At 37.3% G+C, this 16,430-nt stretch overlaps 2 protein-coding genes across 4 annotated transcripts; both read right to left on the bottom strand.

Moving 5' to 3' along the window:
* Positions 1 to 3,303: 3,303 nt before the first annotated feature.
* LOC113340168 (F-box/kelch-repeat protein At3g23880-like) lies at positions 3,304 to 10,157 on the bottom strand. Of its 3 annotated transcripts, XM_026585373.1 has the most exons (4): positions 8,853 to 10,157; positions 5,244 to 6,478; positions 4,139 to 4,211; positions 3,304 to 3,611 (listed from the first exon to the last, which is right to left on the bottom strand). In XM_026585373.1, exons 1-2 carry the CDS (start codon positions 10,112 to 10,114, stop codon positions 6,427 to 6,429), a joined length of 1,314 nt encoding a protein of 437 aa, XP_026441158.1. In that variant the 5' UTR covers positions 10,115 to 10,157; the 3' UTR covers positions 3,304 to 3,611; positions 4,139 to 4,211; positions 5,244 to 6,426. The 3 variants fall into 3 exon arrangements, with proteins under 3 accessions (XP_026441158.1, XP_026441160.1, XP_026441159.1); XM_026585375.1 differs by lacking the exons at positions 3,304 to 3,611; positions 4,139 to 4,211; positions 5,244 to 6,478 and adding an exon at positions 6,838 to 7,288; XM_026585374.1 differs by lacking the exons at positions 3,304 to 3,611; positions 4,139 to 4,211; positions 5,244 to 6,478 and adding an exon at positions 6,857 to 7,302.
* Positions 5,255 to 6,061, bottom strand: LOC113340161 (F-box protein CPR1-like). The gene has a single exon (XM_026585364.1). It carries the CDS (start codon positions 6,059 to 6,061, stop codon positions 5,255 to 5,257), a length of 807 nt encoding a protein of 268 aa, XP_026441149.1.
* Positions 10,158 to 16,430: the final 6,273 nt, after the last annotated feature.

Below are 16,430 nucleotides of genomic sequence, written 5' to 3'. Positions count from 1 at the left end.
TCTTTCTCACATCATCAGCCAAAGTCCAACAAACATGAAAACAAATTCATTCCTCCAACATTTTGTTGTCCCATCTATTTCTTTGTATAAGAAAGAAAATCCGATTGCCCGGGTGTTTTCGTCTATACGGAGTCCTAACTAATTTAGGAGTGTATTAAAATATTCGATCTTGTTCCTTTGGCACACTTCAAAGTAAACTGGTACGCGTGCCCTAGTAAAAACAAGATACACTTCAGGTAACTCCGTGCCCGTACCCCCATTAGCAGTTATTATAATAAACAAGCAGAGTGTAAGCAAAGTGTACTTTTACATTAGATAAGAAACACAAATCAAAATAATTTCCTGACTTAGCTGAGATTGGCTCGGCAGAGTTCTTTACACGAAACTTAGAGAGCTAGGATTATAGAAATCCCACGAAACTCCGTTTAACCCTATATTTGGAATACTAAACCTAGTAAAACACATCTCATAAACTCTAATGTTTGATCTATCCTTCTTTTCTTTCCCTTTGTTTTGATCATTATGACTTGTTGTTCTATCTTGTGAGTTAAACCTTCCTTCCCTTCCTCAGCCTCTGTTTACTCTACCACCTCTTCCATGACCTCTTCCTCTTGTCGCAGAGTTTTGTTGGTAAGAGTTTGTGTACAAGAGTTTTCCTTGAGTTTATCCATTGTTTTCTTCATCAAGGATTCTCTCTTCATATGCTTTCAATCTTCCAATTATATCTTCATAGCTAGTCTTCTTTAAATCTAAGACTTGTTCGAGAGAAGCTATGATATGAATATACTTGGATCTTGGTAAACTATTGAGAAACTTCTTTACCAGTTTATCTTTATCAATGGATTGTCCAAGTGACGCATCTTTTGAGGCTATCTCTGATAGCTTTCCTGCAAAGCTATCAATAGTATCAGTGTCTTTCATCTTCACTCTTTCAAATTCATACATTAAGGTTTGCAGACGGGCTTCTTTAACTCGATCAGCTCCGAGATTACGTGCCTTTAGTGCATCCCAAATTTTCTTTGAAGTTTCCTGTTCACCAACTTGTAGAACAAGACATTCTGGAATTGCTTGAAAGAGTAATCCAATGGAAACATTGTTTTTGTCTGGGTCCAATGTACCAGGTTCAATTGTCTCCCAAACTTTGTAGATTTTCATCAGTACCTTCATTCTCATGGCCCATACTGTGTAGTTTGTGGCGTTGAGGATTGGAACTTGTATTGATGGTGGCGTGAACTGTTTTGCATGTATGATGGTGCTCTCGTCTCCCATGGCTCGGTGTAGACTGGCTCTGATACCAATTAATGGCAACTGCAAGATGAAACTTAGCTTATATAAAGACAACTCTCTTTATTGATGTTTAGAAAATCTCTCAAAACTAAACACAAGCTCTAATCTTGCTTTTATGATCAACCACAACTTTGGTGATCATATATATATAGAACTATGAATTCCTTTTCCTAGTCCTATTACCTTATTACATGTCTTTCCTTTTCTTAGAACTAGATGACTTCTAATTCCCTTAGGATTACATCAATTTCCTAATCTTGTCCTAACCAGCTTGTTAGTGACTTCTATGTTGAAGTTAATCCAACAACTTAGAGAGCTAGGATTACAGAAATCCCACGAAAACTCCGTTTAACCCTATATTTGGAATACTAAACCTAGTAAAACACATCTCATAAACTCTATATATATATGCTCGTCAACACTACAATATTTCATTCTTTAACCATGAACTCTCTGTGTCTCTTGATTAGCGTTCTCTATTTGTCATTAAGAAGTTGATTAATTAGTTGAGCTTTCGAGAAGAAGAAGAAGATGAAAAGAACTAGCCCTAGCATAAAATACTGCGTTCAATACGTGAAGGATGTGCAGCAAACACCAAAGTTGTACAATGAATTCCTTCAACTCATAGAAAACTTCAAGGACTTGCGAAGACTCGACACCAACACGGTTGAGTTTCATCTCAATTATTCTGTTCTGTCAGGAAGGATCGAACAGATATTTAAACGCCATCCGGTACTTGTTTCAAAATTCAAACCTTTCTTGCCGGACGGATACGAAGACACCGTAGCAGTTGATCCAGCAGACGGTCATGATGATGATCAGGCAGTACCACCACATCATGAATACAGTTTCTTTGAAAAAGCCAAGACGTCGTTTCGAAGTCCTGATGAGTACAAGCAATTCTTGAAGTGTCTATATGTTTATAGTAAGCAGAGAATTTCAAAAGATGAATTGCAAGCTTTGACTGGCTTTACGTACACTGAGAACGAAGATATATTACGTACAATAACAACAACAAAGAGTACTGAGAATAAAGGTGGAGACTGCAAAAAGGATGAAAAACGTCCAGGCTTCGAGGCTTCCACATCAAAAAGGAGGAGACTAGTTGAGGAACCCAAATCTATGATTGCTAGCCTTTTAGAATTTGTGGGTGAAAATCCAAGTTATAAGCGTTCTATAAGAAAGAATAATCAAGTAGATTTTGTGAGTACCGATCTTGGGGATGTAGTGCACTATGAACCAAAAAAGAAGCCTACCGAAACAAGTTCAGAATACTTTGAACATAGTATTTATCAAGAAAATTTGTTTAAATGTGAAGATGAGAGAGTCGAACGCGACATCTTATCAAGTACGATCGAGCGCGCAGAGGAACTGATGGCGGAGATTGATGATAATTGCAGCCTAATACATATCGAGGATCACTTTAGTGTACCACATCGTGGGTGCATTAAGCGGTTATTTGGTAAGTTAGGACAGGATGTGATGGATTCATTCCGGGATAACGCAGTTCTATCACTGCCATTGATATCAACTCGACTGCACCAAAAACTACAGGAGGTTTCAACTAATCTTTTGAATTCTGAAAAGAAATTGAAACTAGTTTCCAGCAACTCCAGTTTTGAGCTACAAAACACAACCGAGTTCAAGCACTAAAGATGATGCATATACTTCTTGGCCAAATCCTTAAGCTGAGCTAATAGTATAAAGCTTATTATTCTGTTTTAACTACTATTTGTTTATATTAAGATGATACTGCCATCTATGTTAAATTTCTGTCTTACATGAAAATCTACTTCCAAAAGCAAGACCAATGATGAAACAGACAGGAAAAGTTCCAACTCCAATTCTTCTTTTTTTTATTACTCTCATCATATTACAGTTGTCTGAAAGTATGAACATCATAAATTATTTCCACGGCATCAGCTAAAAGCTACATTTCTCTCCTTTTTTTCTTGTACATCATTTTTGCTGTTCTTTCTCTATTCTTTTTCTCCCTTGGGTGTTCAGCTGCATATGTACAATGAAACTGGACATTGAATTATGGAGCAAAGTGAATAACAAAATGGAAAGAACTTATTTATTCTAATCATATTACATTTGCCAGAAAATATGAACATCACAGCATATTTTAAAGTCATCGGCTAAAAGCTACATTTCCTCCTGGTTTCCTTGTGCAGCATTTGACAAAAACAAATAAAATGTGAAGGACAATGTAAAATCTACCAAAATGCATAGCATAGCAGACCACCATTTAATCACTTAGGACAGAGATTCATTGTTGTAAATGATGAGATCTTAGGGCCTTCTCTCCAACAGTACCTATTCTGTAAAGAGTAAACTGAATTAGTAGAAAATAACTACATGCAAAAGTAAAACAATAGGGAAATAAGAAAAAGGAAAGAAACCCCGATGACAATTGTAAATGATACATCCTTATAAAGTAAAGTTCCATCTAAATGCAAATGATTTTATAGCATGGCTTTGCCAATTGCATCATGCCAACGACAGAAGTGTGCAGATTGACATTCTAACTAACTGCAATGCGGACCTTAATGACTCAACCGTTCTTAGATTTGCAGGATTATAATCATATGCAGGTATGCTAGATATACAACAGTTACATATACACATTGTTTTCAACTTGCTATAACAATCACAATGACCAAGTTACACAACCATGCACTCTTTTCTGGCCGTTGACAAAGCAATTTAGGGAGTGTGGAAGGATAAGGCTTATTGTAAGCTCAAGTTACACTGACATCTAGCGATGCTAGTTTAAGTATTGCAAACACATAGGATGGAAATGGTTTACAAACAGATGCAAACAATGAGGTTGGGTCAAAGTTCGCACCAATTCTGGTTTTCGGGCATAACGCGCTGGTCTTTCTAGCACTGGAGTATAAAACCATTGTGCTGAGTGAGACCTTGTCAAAATAGGAGTCACATTAATGGTTAGTGCATGACATTTTTTGTCGAAAATCTAAATAAACAACTAGATACATAAATCATTAAATAGCAACAACAAAAATAAAAACCTAAAAAGACAATCTGAAATTCTGAACCATTCAAACTAGTTTGACAGTTCCTAAAAACATCAAAAAAGAAAGAAAAAAACGATATGCCCCTGGAGTAACAGGTAAGGGCTACTGCATCAATGAATCTGAACGACAGTTCAAGCATCTTCTCCATTTAAATGAAACCATACAACGAGCAACCTTAGAAACATTAAGTAGTATATGAAAATTTTGGTGTGCAGCATGAACTTCGAAAATTCAAATGTCACATACGATTAAAAAATCCATTGAATTGCGAGACAATAATTAATGAAGAGAAGACAAACTGCTGGAAGTTCTGTTATTTACTTATTTACCAAAGCAACAGAAAATCAGTAACAAGAATATACAAGTTTAGAAAACTAGAGATGCTATAAGGCTCATTAGTGGGTCACATTAGACATGTGCGTTGGCATGTTTTTCTAGATCATACTATCTGGGACAAAACATGTTTTCTAAAGCTAGTCCGATATAAGCTTCACCTTTAGGTGGTCAGTATATATTTTCTATACATACACATTATGGTTCTAAATCACCGTTTGAAGGTCCTCACATTTACAGCATTGTAATTTTGTAAACAATAAACAAGATTGAATTTGGACAAAAGGGTCAGAGTGATAGGCTATTGAGTGATGGCAATCCCTCCCAATCAACATCGTTGGAAGCCCACACAAGTTTTAAGTTACCCACCCACTGGCCATCCCACCAAAAGATACCAACAAGCAAAACTATTTAGCAGAATGTCAAACAATATACACTCAATGCACTTATCAAATTAAACATAGAAAGCATCAAAATGTTGTGGAAGACAAATAAAATAACTAAAGTGGAATTATAGTCGCAGATTCAAAAATATACCAACTGAAATAATAATAAAATGCATAACATGTGATATTTTTTTACCTTAATCATTGTCACTCGGGATTCTTCACGATCTCATCTGTAATCAGTTTCTCCAGATAAGTACCAGAGCCAAGTGAGACTATGCTCTCCACATAAATCTGCCGACTATTGTCCATAACAATATCACGGGCTACCACCGATGTAACTCTTTCAGTTTTTGGTTCATATAAAAGTATTTGCTTGCCAGTTTCTACTAGAATTTCACCATTGTTAAAGCACCAAAGCGGCGTCCAAAACGCAATTTCTTGCAAGGGAAAGGGCAACCGCAGTTGAGTTGTGGTATATTTTCTGATCCAAGAGTCCTTCGCTCCATACTCCTGCATCACCCACACGTCAATCCTAACTGAATTGCAAAGAAAAGCTATACCAACACAGTCTCCCCATACTCCCACATTTTTATAAACTTCTCCTGAATAATCTGTAGGCGGCATAATATTTTCAGGTAAAGACATATTCACCACCACTTCATTGCAAATATCAAAAGAGAAGATAACTTCGGACGATACTTTGTGAGTGCCCGTACTTGCCAACCAATGAAGACAAACATTGAAAAGCACACCACAATATCCTTTACCACTGGGAAATGAGAATTTAGCCATGCCTTGAATACTACTACTCCATGAATCTGATTTCACTGTATAAACATCAATTATATAGCAACAATCTCTTTCATAGTTTGATGTCATCACCAGTTTGTAATCATCAATGTTGCTATCATACCCAAATCCATAGGTAACATCGGCATAATACTTTCCAGGCTTTTTAAATTCCTTAAATTCTCTTGTCAATGGGTTCAGAACACAGAATTTAGTCTCCATAACAAATTTCTGAAGATTAGTTCTATCAATACTACGAATACTTGAGCAAATCAAGCCATTACATGAACCCAAAATTTCAATAACATGATTCAAATGGGTAATTTATCAGAACAGCCCCATCTGATGGTGGTGTTGATGAAATTGAAGGATAATCTACATGTATAGAGTAAATCAGAGGGGGGTTAAATCCATAGGATTGACTAAACAAGAGTTTAGGGTTGCTGCTCTTGCACAGAATATTTCGATTAACATGATTTTTGATAAATCTAGGTTTAGAAAGTAGATTATAGAAAAGCTTGCAGACACACCTCGACACCAAGATGGATTTCGCTGGTAGCTTCAGAAAGATCTCGTCGTGGACTTCTTCAGGAAGATTTAACATCAGACATACTGCTTCTCTTTGCCTCATTTTTGCTGCTGCAAGATGAAAAGGGAGTAAACAGGGTTCAAGAAATTGGAAGACGATACGATACGATACGGAGGAGGTGTGTAACAGCCGGTGTAACTGTTATGGTACATTGCGAGACATTTTATAAACAATACTCTAGGGAGAAACCAATATCTAACCGTACACGTCATCCTTTCATCAGATACGTCTTGAAAACGATATTCGTTGTAGCTGTTGACTCTCAACGATTAGCAAGTAAGAAATCAAATTGTACTGTCAGTTTTACGCAACCGAAAGTTCATTTTCACAAGAGCAATCTGATCCAAAATCTCATTTTTCATTTTTCTATACACTTGTCGTACCTGAGTGTTCTTGGTCTTTCATAAAATTCAACATCCAAAAGCAGCATGAATTATGAAACAGAAAGCAAAAGTTCCAACTACGGTTTTTTGTCTCGTCATACCACAATTGTCAGAAAGTATGAACATCTGAAAATATTTCGAAGCCATCTGCTAAAATCTACAATTGTACAGGATTTGACATAAAGAAACTAAATTCGAAGAACAGTAAAAAGCAACCACACAAGGTTCAAACTAGTCTAACACATAAAGTACTGAACTAGTTTAAGATCAGGCTATTTGCAGCTTCAATTGGTAGCATTTTTTGAAACTCCAAAATACGATAAACTTCTTCACTGGCAGAAACTTTCATTAACCATTGCTCTAACAAGAAAAAGACTCTTCCTTAAAGCTCGGTCTATAGTTGCAGGGATTCATTGTTGCGGTGATTGTTATAAATGATGAGATCTTAGAGCGTTCTTTCCAACAGTGCCTATTCATCTGAAAATAGTAAACTGAGAAAATAAGAGAAAATGAGAAAATAAGAAAAAGGAAACAAACCCAATGACAATTGTAAATGATAAATCTCATAAAATACAAGTATAATTCTATCTAAATGCAAATGCTTTTATAGCATGCCTTTGCCGCCGATGACAAAAGTGCACATTGAGATTCTAACTAATTGCAACACGGACCTTAATGACTCAATTACTGTTCATAAATTTGTAGGTTTATATTCATATGCAGGTATGCTAAAAATAGAACAGTTACACATACATTGTTTTCAACTTGCTATAAGAATCACAATGACCAAATTTTGCAAATTCAGGCAAGCATGGGTATGCGCACATCCAGTGGCGGAGCCAGAAGTATTTGGTTAGGGGGGGGAGGCAACTACATATAGAATGTAGGATGGTACGATCGCACTGCTTTGCAGTCGAAGGCGGCAAATTTTTTTTTAAGCTGTTCTCTACAATGTCTACACAAAAATCAATACCATTGTTAAGAGAAAAACTGCTAGACTAAACAAACCAATCAATTTAATGATCGATTAACTTAATTTAAGTATGTACTTAAATAACAAATCGTAACTGTAGAAAATATATAAGTAAATAATTGTAATTATCCCACGAATAGTTATGGATTTTACTAGTATATCCTAAACTTTCTCTTTATCTACCGAAATTAGGGTGACAAATATCCTATGCAACAAAATCATAGCTGCGATTTTTCTGTTTACCAAAAACTAGGGAGGAAACTGTCCTCCCTAGACCACGTGTGGCTCCGCCACTCTGCACATCATTTAATTTTGTTAATCTTAAAGCAGGAAAAATGCTACGCGAACAAGGTTACATAAAGGAAGAAAAACAAAAGATAATTCTGGAAGCAAAAAATTCCATAGCAATCGAACAGTTCAATTCCATGTCTATTAATCTTTCATTTCTGTCTGGCCCAGGGACGGAGACAGGAATTCTACACTGACATCTAGTGATGCTAGTTTAAGTATTGGAAACTCATAGGATGGAAATGGTTTACAAACAGATGCAAACAATGAGGTTGGGCCAAAGTTCGCACCCACTCTGGTTTTCGGTCATAACAAGCTAGTCTTTCTAGCACTGGTGTATAAAACCATTGTGCTGAGTGAGACCTTGTTAAAATACAAGTCACACTAATGGTTAGTGCATAACATTTTTTTTCCGAAAATCCGAAATAAACAACCAGATACAGAAATCATTAAATAGAAACAACAAGAAAACTAAAAAGATAATGTGAAATTCTGAACCATTCAAACTAGTTTGACAGTTCCTAATACGTCAACAACAACAAAAAATGATAGATTTTCCTAAAATGCATCCCATTCAAACTAGTAAAAGTGATGGTAATGCCTCCAATTCAAACAGTTCCTATTCCGCGATATACACTCTGATGCAGGGGCATAGTAGTGCATCACACTCAGTGTACTCAAAATAAAATCAAACATAGAAGAACGATAGAAAACATCGCAATTTTTTGTGGGAGATAAATAACGAAAGTGGAAAACAAAATAACATGTTATAATTTTTACCTCAACCGTTGTCGCTCGGAATTTTTCATGTCCCCATCTGTAACCCGTTTCTCCATAAAAGTACCAGAGCCAACTGAGACTATGCTCTCCACATAACTCTCCCGACTATTGTCCATAGTAATATCACGGATCACCACCGATCTAACTCTTTCTGTTGTTGGATCATATAAATGTAATTGATTGCCTTCAGCATTTACTAGTATTTCCCCATTGTCAAAACACCATAGCGGCCTCCAAAATGTAATTTTGTGCGAGGGCGATGGTAGTTGAGCTGTGGTTAAGGTATATTTTTTGATCCAAGATTCTTTTACGCCGTATTTCTGCATCACCCACACACCAATCCTAACTGAATTCCAAATAAAAGCAATACCAATGCAGCCTCCCCACAATCCCACATTTTTATAAACTTTTCCGGAATAATCCACAGGTGGCATAATATTTTCAGGTAATGGCATCTCCAACACTGTCTCGTTGCTAATATCAAAAGAGACTATAACTTCAGAGGAGGTTCCGCGAGTTTTGATACTTCCCAACCAATGAAGACATCCATTGAAAAACACACCATTCTTTTTACGAAATGAGTAATTGACGGTGCTGGGAAAACTACTCCATGAATCTGATTTCACTTTATAAACATCAAATTTGACGCAACCTTTTGCATAAAGTGATACCATCACTAGTTTGAAATCATCTATTTTGCTATCATAACCAAATCCATAGCTAATGTCATAACCAGCATCTCCAGACTTTTTAAATTCCTTGAATTCTCTTGTCAATGGGTTCAAAATACTAAAATAATCGGTCTCCTCAAAACGACTCCTCACAAGATTACCTATATTAACAATACTATGAATCTTTAAACAAATTAAGCCATTGCATGAACCCAAAATATGAGGGGCATTTAAACTCTTAGGTTTAAATGGGTAGTTTATCATAACAGATCCGTCAAATTCAGCTGATGTTGTTGACGATGGTAACAATAAAGCATCATAATCAATACCTATGGAGTAAATCATTGGGCCATAACTTCCCGAGTGATGCTTGAACAAGAGGTTAGGGTTGTTGTTTTTATTTCGATTAACATGATTTTTGATGAAACTAGGTTTTGAAAGAAGATTATAAAAATGTTTGCATACACACCTTGATGATAAGATGGATTTTGCTGGTAACCTCAAGAAGATCTCGTCGTGAGACTCATCAGGAAGATTTAACAACCGAGATTTTCCATCATCTTCTTGCTTAAGTCTGGAGGAAATGCTCATTTTTGCTGCAAAATCAATTGAATTGAGAGAGTGAAAAAGAGGGTTCAAGTTCAAGATAAAATGGGAAAGCATCTCTATGTCTAAATGTTAATTTACGTTGCGGGCTATTTACTCTAGGAGAAATCCCATCTGTTACCGTATGCGTCTACCATCATCAACGGCTTGAAAATAATCCCACTTGTAAGGTTTGATTACTAGTCGCCTATGATTTAGTATGTCCTGCCCTGGAGTCGAGTGTGTGATGACCAAATTTCCCGCCGTGATGTTCACAGGAACCTGCATTAAAATACCCTCATCTTCAAGATCCATGTGATACTAAGACTTATTTGTTGAATAGGCCGGTGTATAAGAGTTTGGAAAAACTAAAACTCTCCAGGTCGGTGAGACTAGTTTGGGATAAATCAAATTTTAGTCGGTCACCAAGTTAGACTAGGATTAAGAGTTAAGATAACTCTTAATTAGCTTTCTTGATCCTAAAGATTAGAAACTTATTAGCTAAGTTATGGAACCCTAATCCCTACCTATGTGTATATAAATAGCCTAGTAGAGAACCTAGAAAGACACACCGAAAATTCTTCTTTCTCTCTTAGGGTTATATGTTTTCTCCCAAACGATAATATATAAATCTCTTATTTTTCCCGAGGATTCAACCTCGTTAAATTCTTGTCTCTTTTCTTTTCTACTTTGTGTTCTTTGCAATATTTGGAGTACCATTGTGTAGCTGTGCAAATCGCTTCCGCAGGGTTTTAGCGCAACAATTGGCATCAGAGCTCGGGTTAGGTTCTTGGAATTTTCGGTATTCATAATATTGCAGCGGGAGTATTTTTTCTGAAGTTGTTTGAGGTAATTATGATCTCAAAGTTTATTTTTTATCTATATTTGGTTGTTTGTGAACAATGGTTGACGGGAAAGATCCAGTTGATCCGAAAGATCCTTTAGGAGAACATTCGGAGTCCACAAGTAAAGATAAAGAAACAAAAGAAGAAATACTGCATTCTCATAGATCACAACTGAAGGTTGAAAAGTTCACCGGAACCAATAACTTTGGTTTATGGAGAACAGACGTAATGGATGCTCTTGTTCATCTTGACCTAGAAGAAGCTCTAGAAGGTCGGCCAGCGGAGATGTCTGACAAGCAGTGGAACAAGATGAATAAATTATGTCTGGGTTCGATTCGTGAGTGTTTAGCAACGTCAGTAAGAGTTAATTATCAGCACGAGACTTCATCTAAGGATCTCTGGGAAAAGCTAGAGAAGGAGTACCTTGTGAAGAACGTGGCTAATAGGATACATCTTAAGAGAAATTTGTATCGCTATAACATGAAGAAAGGTGCAACTCTAACAGAGCATCTGGATTCATATAATAAACTTCTTGTTGAGTTAGTTAACTATGATGAGAAGATCAACGACGAGGAACAAGCTTTGTGTCTGATAAACTCTCTTCCTGAAATGTATGAACCCGTGATTAAGGATTTAATGCATGGCAAGGATAAGATGACATACGCTGAGGTCACTACAGCATTGCGTAGTGCGGAGTTCAGGAAGATGGACCGTGAAGACCTGTCAAGTGAAGCTAATAGTGACTTGCTTCTTGCAAGAGGTCGTTCAACAGACAGGAGAAAGAAGAATGGTGATCGTGGCAAAGTGAAAGGGCGTTCAAAGTCAAGAGCGCGTCTGCAGAAGGATGAATGTGCATGGTGTCATGACTTTGGCCATTGGGCTAAGGATTGTACCAAGTGTAAAGATAGAGAAGGAGATAACAACAAGACCGAGGTGAACATTGCTAAGGCAAGTGATGATTCAGATGTAGCTTCGGATTTCTCACTGACTGTGACACCATCAGCTTGTATCGAAACTGACGGTACATGGGTACTAGATTCTGGTGCTACTTATCACATATGTCCTCATCGGGACTGGTTCTCAAGCTTCGAGAAGTTTGATGGAGAAGTACGTATGGGGAATAATCATACCTGCAGGGTGATCGGGATTGGTAGTGTTCGAATCAAGATGCATGATGGTATGGTTCGGGAACTGAAGGAAGTAAGGTTCGTACCTGCTGTGAAGAAGAATCTGATTTCGCTCGGAACTTTGGAAGCTAAGGGCTACAAGTTAGTCGCTGAAAATGGCATTCTAAAGATAATCTCTGGATCGTTGGTAATCAGGGCACAAGGCATCATAACTTGTACTACTTAACTGGGAGTACAGTAACAGGAGATGTGTCAATTTCTGAACACATCGAGACTACAGCGATGGAGACCACGAAGTTATGGCATATGCGACTTGCACGTCAAGATTTATTGAAAGGTGCTATCCTGCAAATTAGAGTTTTGTGAACACTGTGTGAAAGGAAAGAAAACAAGAACAAGCTTTGGCACAGCAGTCCACAACACTAGTGGAGTTCTTGATTATGTTCACTCAGATGCTTGGGGTCCCTCCAAGAATGCATCATTGGCAGGGAAACATTGGTTCGTGTCTTTCATTGATGACTATTCTAGGCGAGTATGGGTGTACACCATGCGGCATAAGGATGAAGTCCTAGAAGTCTTTGTGAGGTGGAAAAAGGAAACTGAGACTCAAACTGGTATAAAAGATCAAGGTACTACGTTCGGACAATGGTGGAGAGTACAAAAGTGATCCATTCTTGCAAGTATGTCAGGATGAGGGAGTACAGAGGCACTTCACAGTTAAGAAGACACCGCAACAAAATGGGGTAGCTGAACGCATGAATCGTACTTTGCTGGAGAAGGTACGATGTATGTTATCTAATGCTGGATTAGGTAAATCGTTTTGGGCTGAGGCAGTTACATATGCGTGCTTCCTCATTAATAGGTTGTCATCAGCTGCATTAGAAGGTAAAACTCCGATGGACAAGTGGTATGGTAAACCAGCTTATGACTATGACTCAATTCATATCTTTGGTTGCCCTGCTTGGTATCATGTTAGTGAAAAGAAGCTTGATAGCCGTGATGTTAAAGGCATCTTTATGGGTGTGAAGAAAGGAGTGAAAGGGTTCAAATTTTGGAATCCAGTAGAGAAGAAGATAGTCATGAGTAGAGATGTTACATTTGATGAAGCGTCTATGGTAAAGTCTTGGGGTTCTCAGCAGGTGGAGAACAGAAGCACCAATACTAGTGAGCCTTTGCAGCAGGTGGAGATTTATGCAACTCCACTAATTCCATCTAAGTATGTATCTATTACGACTACTTAGGAAGGAATGACGTCTACAATGGAGGTAACTACTGAAGTTCCAAATGATAGTGACGATGTTTATGAAGAGGAACATGAAGCAGTGGAAGATACAGAAGATACGGTCACTGAGACCATAACAACAAGCAAACCGAGAAGATCAATCAGGAAACCTGGTTGGATGAATGATTTTATATCTTATGCATTACCAGTTGTTGAAGAAGGTATTCCTAATACCTATTTTGAAGTTATACACAGTGTAGAGCATCAAGAATGGGAAGCTTCTATGCAGGATGAGATGGAGTCTCTTTACAAGAATGGCACATGGATTCTTACGAAGATTCCGAACAGTAAGAAGGCCATTGGGTGAAAATGGGTATATGCTAAGAAAGAAGGATCTCAGATGAATCAAGTACGCTACAAGGCAAGGTTAGTTGCAAAAGGTTATGCCCAAAAGGAAGGGATTGACTACAATGAGGTGTTCTCTCCAGTTGTGAAACACTAATCAATCCGAATTTTGTTGGCCTTGGTAGCACATTATGATTTATACCTAGTTCAGCTAGATGTGAAGACGGCGTTCTTACATGGTGATCTAGAAGAGGATATTTATATGACTCAGCCGAGTGGGTTCAAAGTTGCTGGAAGAGAAGATTGTGTATGCAAGCTGAAGAAATCGTTGTATGGGCTGAAACAGTCTCCAAGACAGTGGTATAAGCGATTTGATCAGTTTATGATTGGCCATACATACACAAGAAGTCATTATGACCATTGTGTATACTTCAAGAAGCTACGTGATGGGTCTTTCATATATTTGCTCTTGTATGTCGATGATATGTTGATAGCATCGAATAACAAGAAAGAGATTGATAATTTGAAGCAAAAATTGTCAACTGAGTTCGATATGAAAGATCTGGGAGAAGCTAAGAAGATTCTTGGCATGGAGATTCAACGTGACAGAAAGAATGGTAAAGTTTGTTTGTCTCAAAAGGCATACTTGAAGAAAGTGTTACAGAAATTTGGTATCTGCGAAGGAACTAAATCTGTAAGTACTCCCCTTGGTCCTCATTTTAAGTTGAGTTCTGATATGTCTCCCACTACTGAAGAAGAGCGTGAGTATATGGCCCAAGTCCCATATGCTAGTGATGTTGGTAGCTTGATGTATGCGATGGTATGTACAAGGCCGGATATTTCACATGCAGTAATTATGATCAGCCGTTATATGCATAATCCTGGTAAAGGACATTGGCAAGCTGTGAAATGGATTTTGAGGTATCTTTATGGTACTGTTGATGTTGACTTGGAGTTTGTGAAGGAAGATAGGAACAATCAGTTGTGTGTTGGTTATGTGGATTCTGACTATGTTGGTGATTTGGACAAGAGGCGTTCAACTACAGGGTATGTATTTACCATGGCTGGAGCACCGGTTAGTTGGATATCGATTTTGCAGTCTATTGTGGCTCTCTCAACTACTGAAGCGGAGTATATGACAGTGACTGAAGCATTTAAGGAGGCTATATGGTTACAGGGTTTGCTAGATGACTTGGGTGTTGTGCAAGAACAACTGCCTGTGCATTGTGATAGTCTTAGTGCAATTTACTTGGCTAAGAATCAAGTGCATAATGCCAGAACCAAACATATAGATGTTCGATTTCACTTTGTTAGAGAAATTCTGGAAGAAGAAGACATTCTATTTGTGAAGATCGATACCAAAGACAATCCAGCTGATATGTTAACGAAAGTGGTATCTGGGGTCAAGTTTCGCCATTGCTCGAAATTGATCCACATTCTTCCGGTTTGGTGAGACCCTTGGGGGTAGAGGTTCTTAGGAACCTGGTGGAGGCCTTCTAGTAAGGCCATTGAGTGAACTACGGTCGGTTTGATTCCTTGCAGAGAATACGTAGGCAGCCTATGGCGCAATCGACGTTGGAAGACGAAGGTGATTTTGTTATTGATCGTCTCATGCATGAATGCATGATCCGAGGTGGAGAATTGTTGAATAGGTCGGTGTATAAGATTTTGGAGAAACTAAAACTCTCCAAGTCGGTGAGACTAATTTGGGATAAACCAAATTTTAGTCGGTCACCAAGTTAGATTAGGATTAAGAGTTAAGATAACTCTTAATTAGCTTTTTTGATCCTAAAGACTAGGAACTTATTAGCTAAGTTATGGAACCCTAATCCCTACCTATGTGTATATAAATAGCCTAGTAGAGAACCTAGAAAGACACACCAAAAATTCTTCTTTCTCTCTTAGGATTATATGTTTTCTCCCAAACGATAATATATAAATCTCTTATTTTTCCCGAGGATTCAACCTCGTTAAATTCTCGTCTCTTTTTTTTTCTACTTTGTGTTCTTTGCAATATTTGGAGTACCATTGTGTAGCTGTGCAAATCGCTTCCGCAGGGTTTTAGCGCAACATTATTTTCATCTGTTACAGAGATAGCTCTATTTGCTACTAATATATTTTTGTCCCCTTTTGTTACCAAGACACCATTTTTGAGATCTAATTCCGATTACAAATACACCGAAAGACTTCTGAGACCCTAATCGATTCTAAGACACCCTATTTCCCTCATTCGTGATTTTTTCAAAGTTCTCAAGACCTTTTTATCATATATGAAATCTCAAGTTTTTGGATACAGCTAATCCCGAAATTTTTGAAGACTTCATCTTCCTTCATCTCATCTTTTTACTCAAGTGTCTAAATTATTAAATTTATATGTTAGATTCAGTTTATTTTTCTTATCTTTGATCATAGTACAAGTCAGTTGATTTATATATCCTATATGTTAATTTCTGAGTTGCGCTTCGATTTTCCCTAATTATTTCCTCTATTTTCCTCAAGTTTTCATTTTTTTCTCAAGTTATTATCAATTTCAATAGCAACCCCTTTATAATATGAATTAACTAGAATTGTCAGAATCCCACTCTGTGTCTCTCGTTTATTTAAAGTGTAATCAACTGAAATTTATTTTCTTAATTTCTCTGTTTTGTAATCTACTGAAAATATTTAAAATTGTTTTTTAAATAATTGTTTTGGTTTAATATCTATTTCCCTATTTCTCTGAGTTTTTCATTGTTCTTTTTCTGTGTATCTTTTTTCTGATATATGAAGCTCTTTAAGTTCTG

The sequence above is a fragment of the Papaver somniferum genome, unplaced genomic scaffold (assembly GCF_003573695.1).
Source record: "Papaver somniferum cultivar HN1 unplaced genomic scaffold, ASM357369v1 unplaced-scaffold_21, whole genome shotgun sequence".
Taxonomy (NCBI): domain Eukaryota; kingdom Viridiplantae; phylum Streptophyta; class Magnoliopsida; order Ranunculales; family Papaveraceae; genus Papaver; species Papaver somniferum.
The sequence above is the reverse complement of the archived record's forward strand: the minus strand, read 5'-3'. Positions and strand labels throughout refer to the sequence as shown.

What these genes read in the sequence shown, in the direction of transcription:
- LOC113340161 (XM_026585364.1), bottom strand. Translation starts at nt 6,061, where the DNA reads ATGGAGACTAAATTCTGTGTTCTGAACCCATTGACAAGAGAATTTAAG.
- LOC113340168 (XM_026585373.1), bottom strand. Translation starts at nt 10,114, where the DNA reads ATGAGCATTTCCTCCAGACTTAAGCAAGAAGATGATGGAAAATCTCGG. An exon ending in TCCGAGCGACAACGGTTGAG is followed by an intron (nt 6,479 to 8,852) that starts GTAAAAATTATA and finishes TTCATCTTGCAG; the next exon opens with CAGCAAAAATGAGGCAAAGA.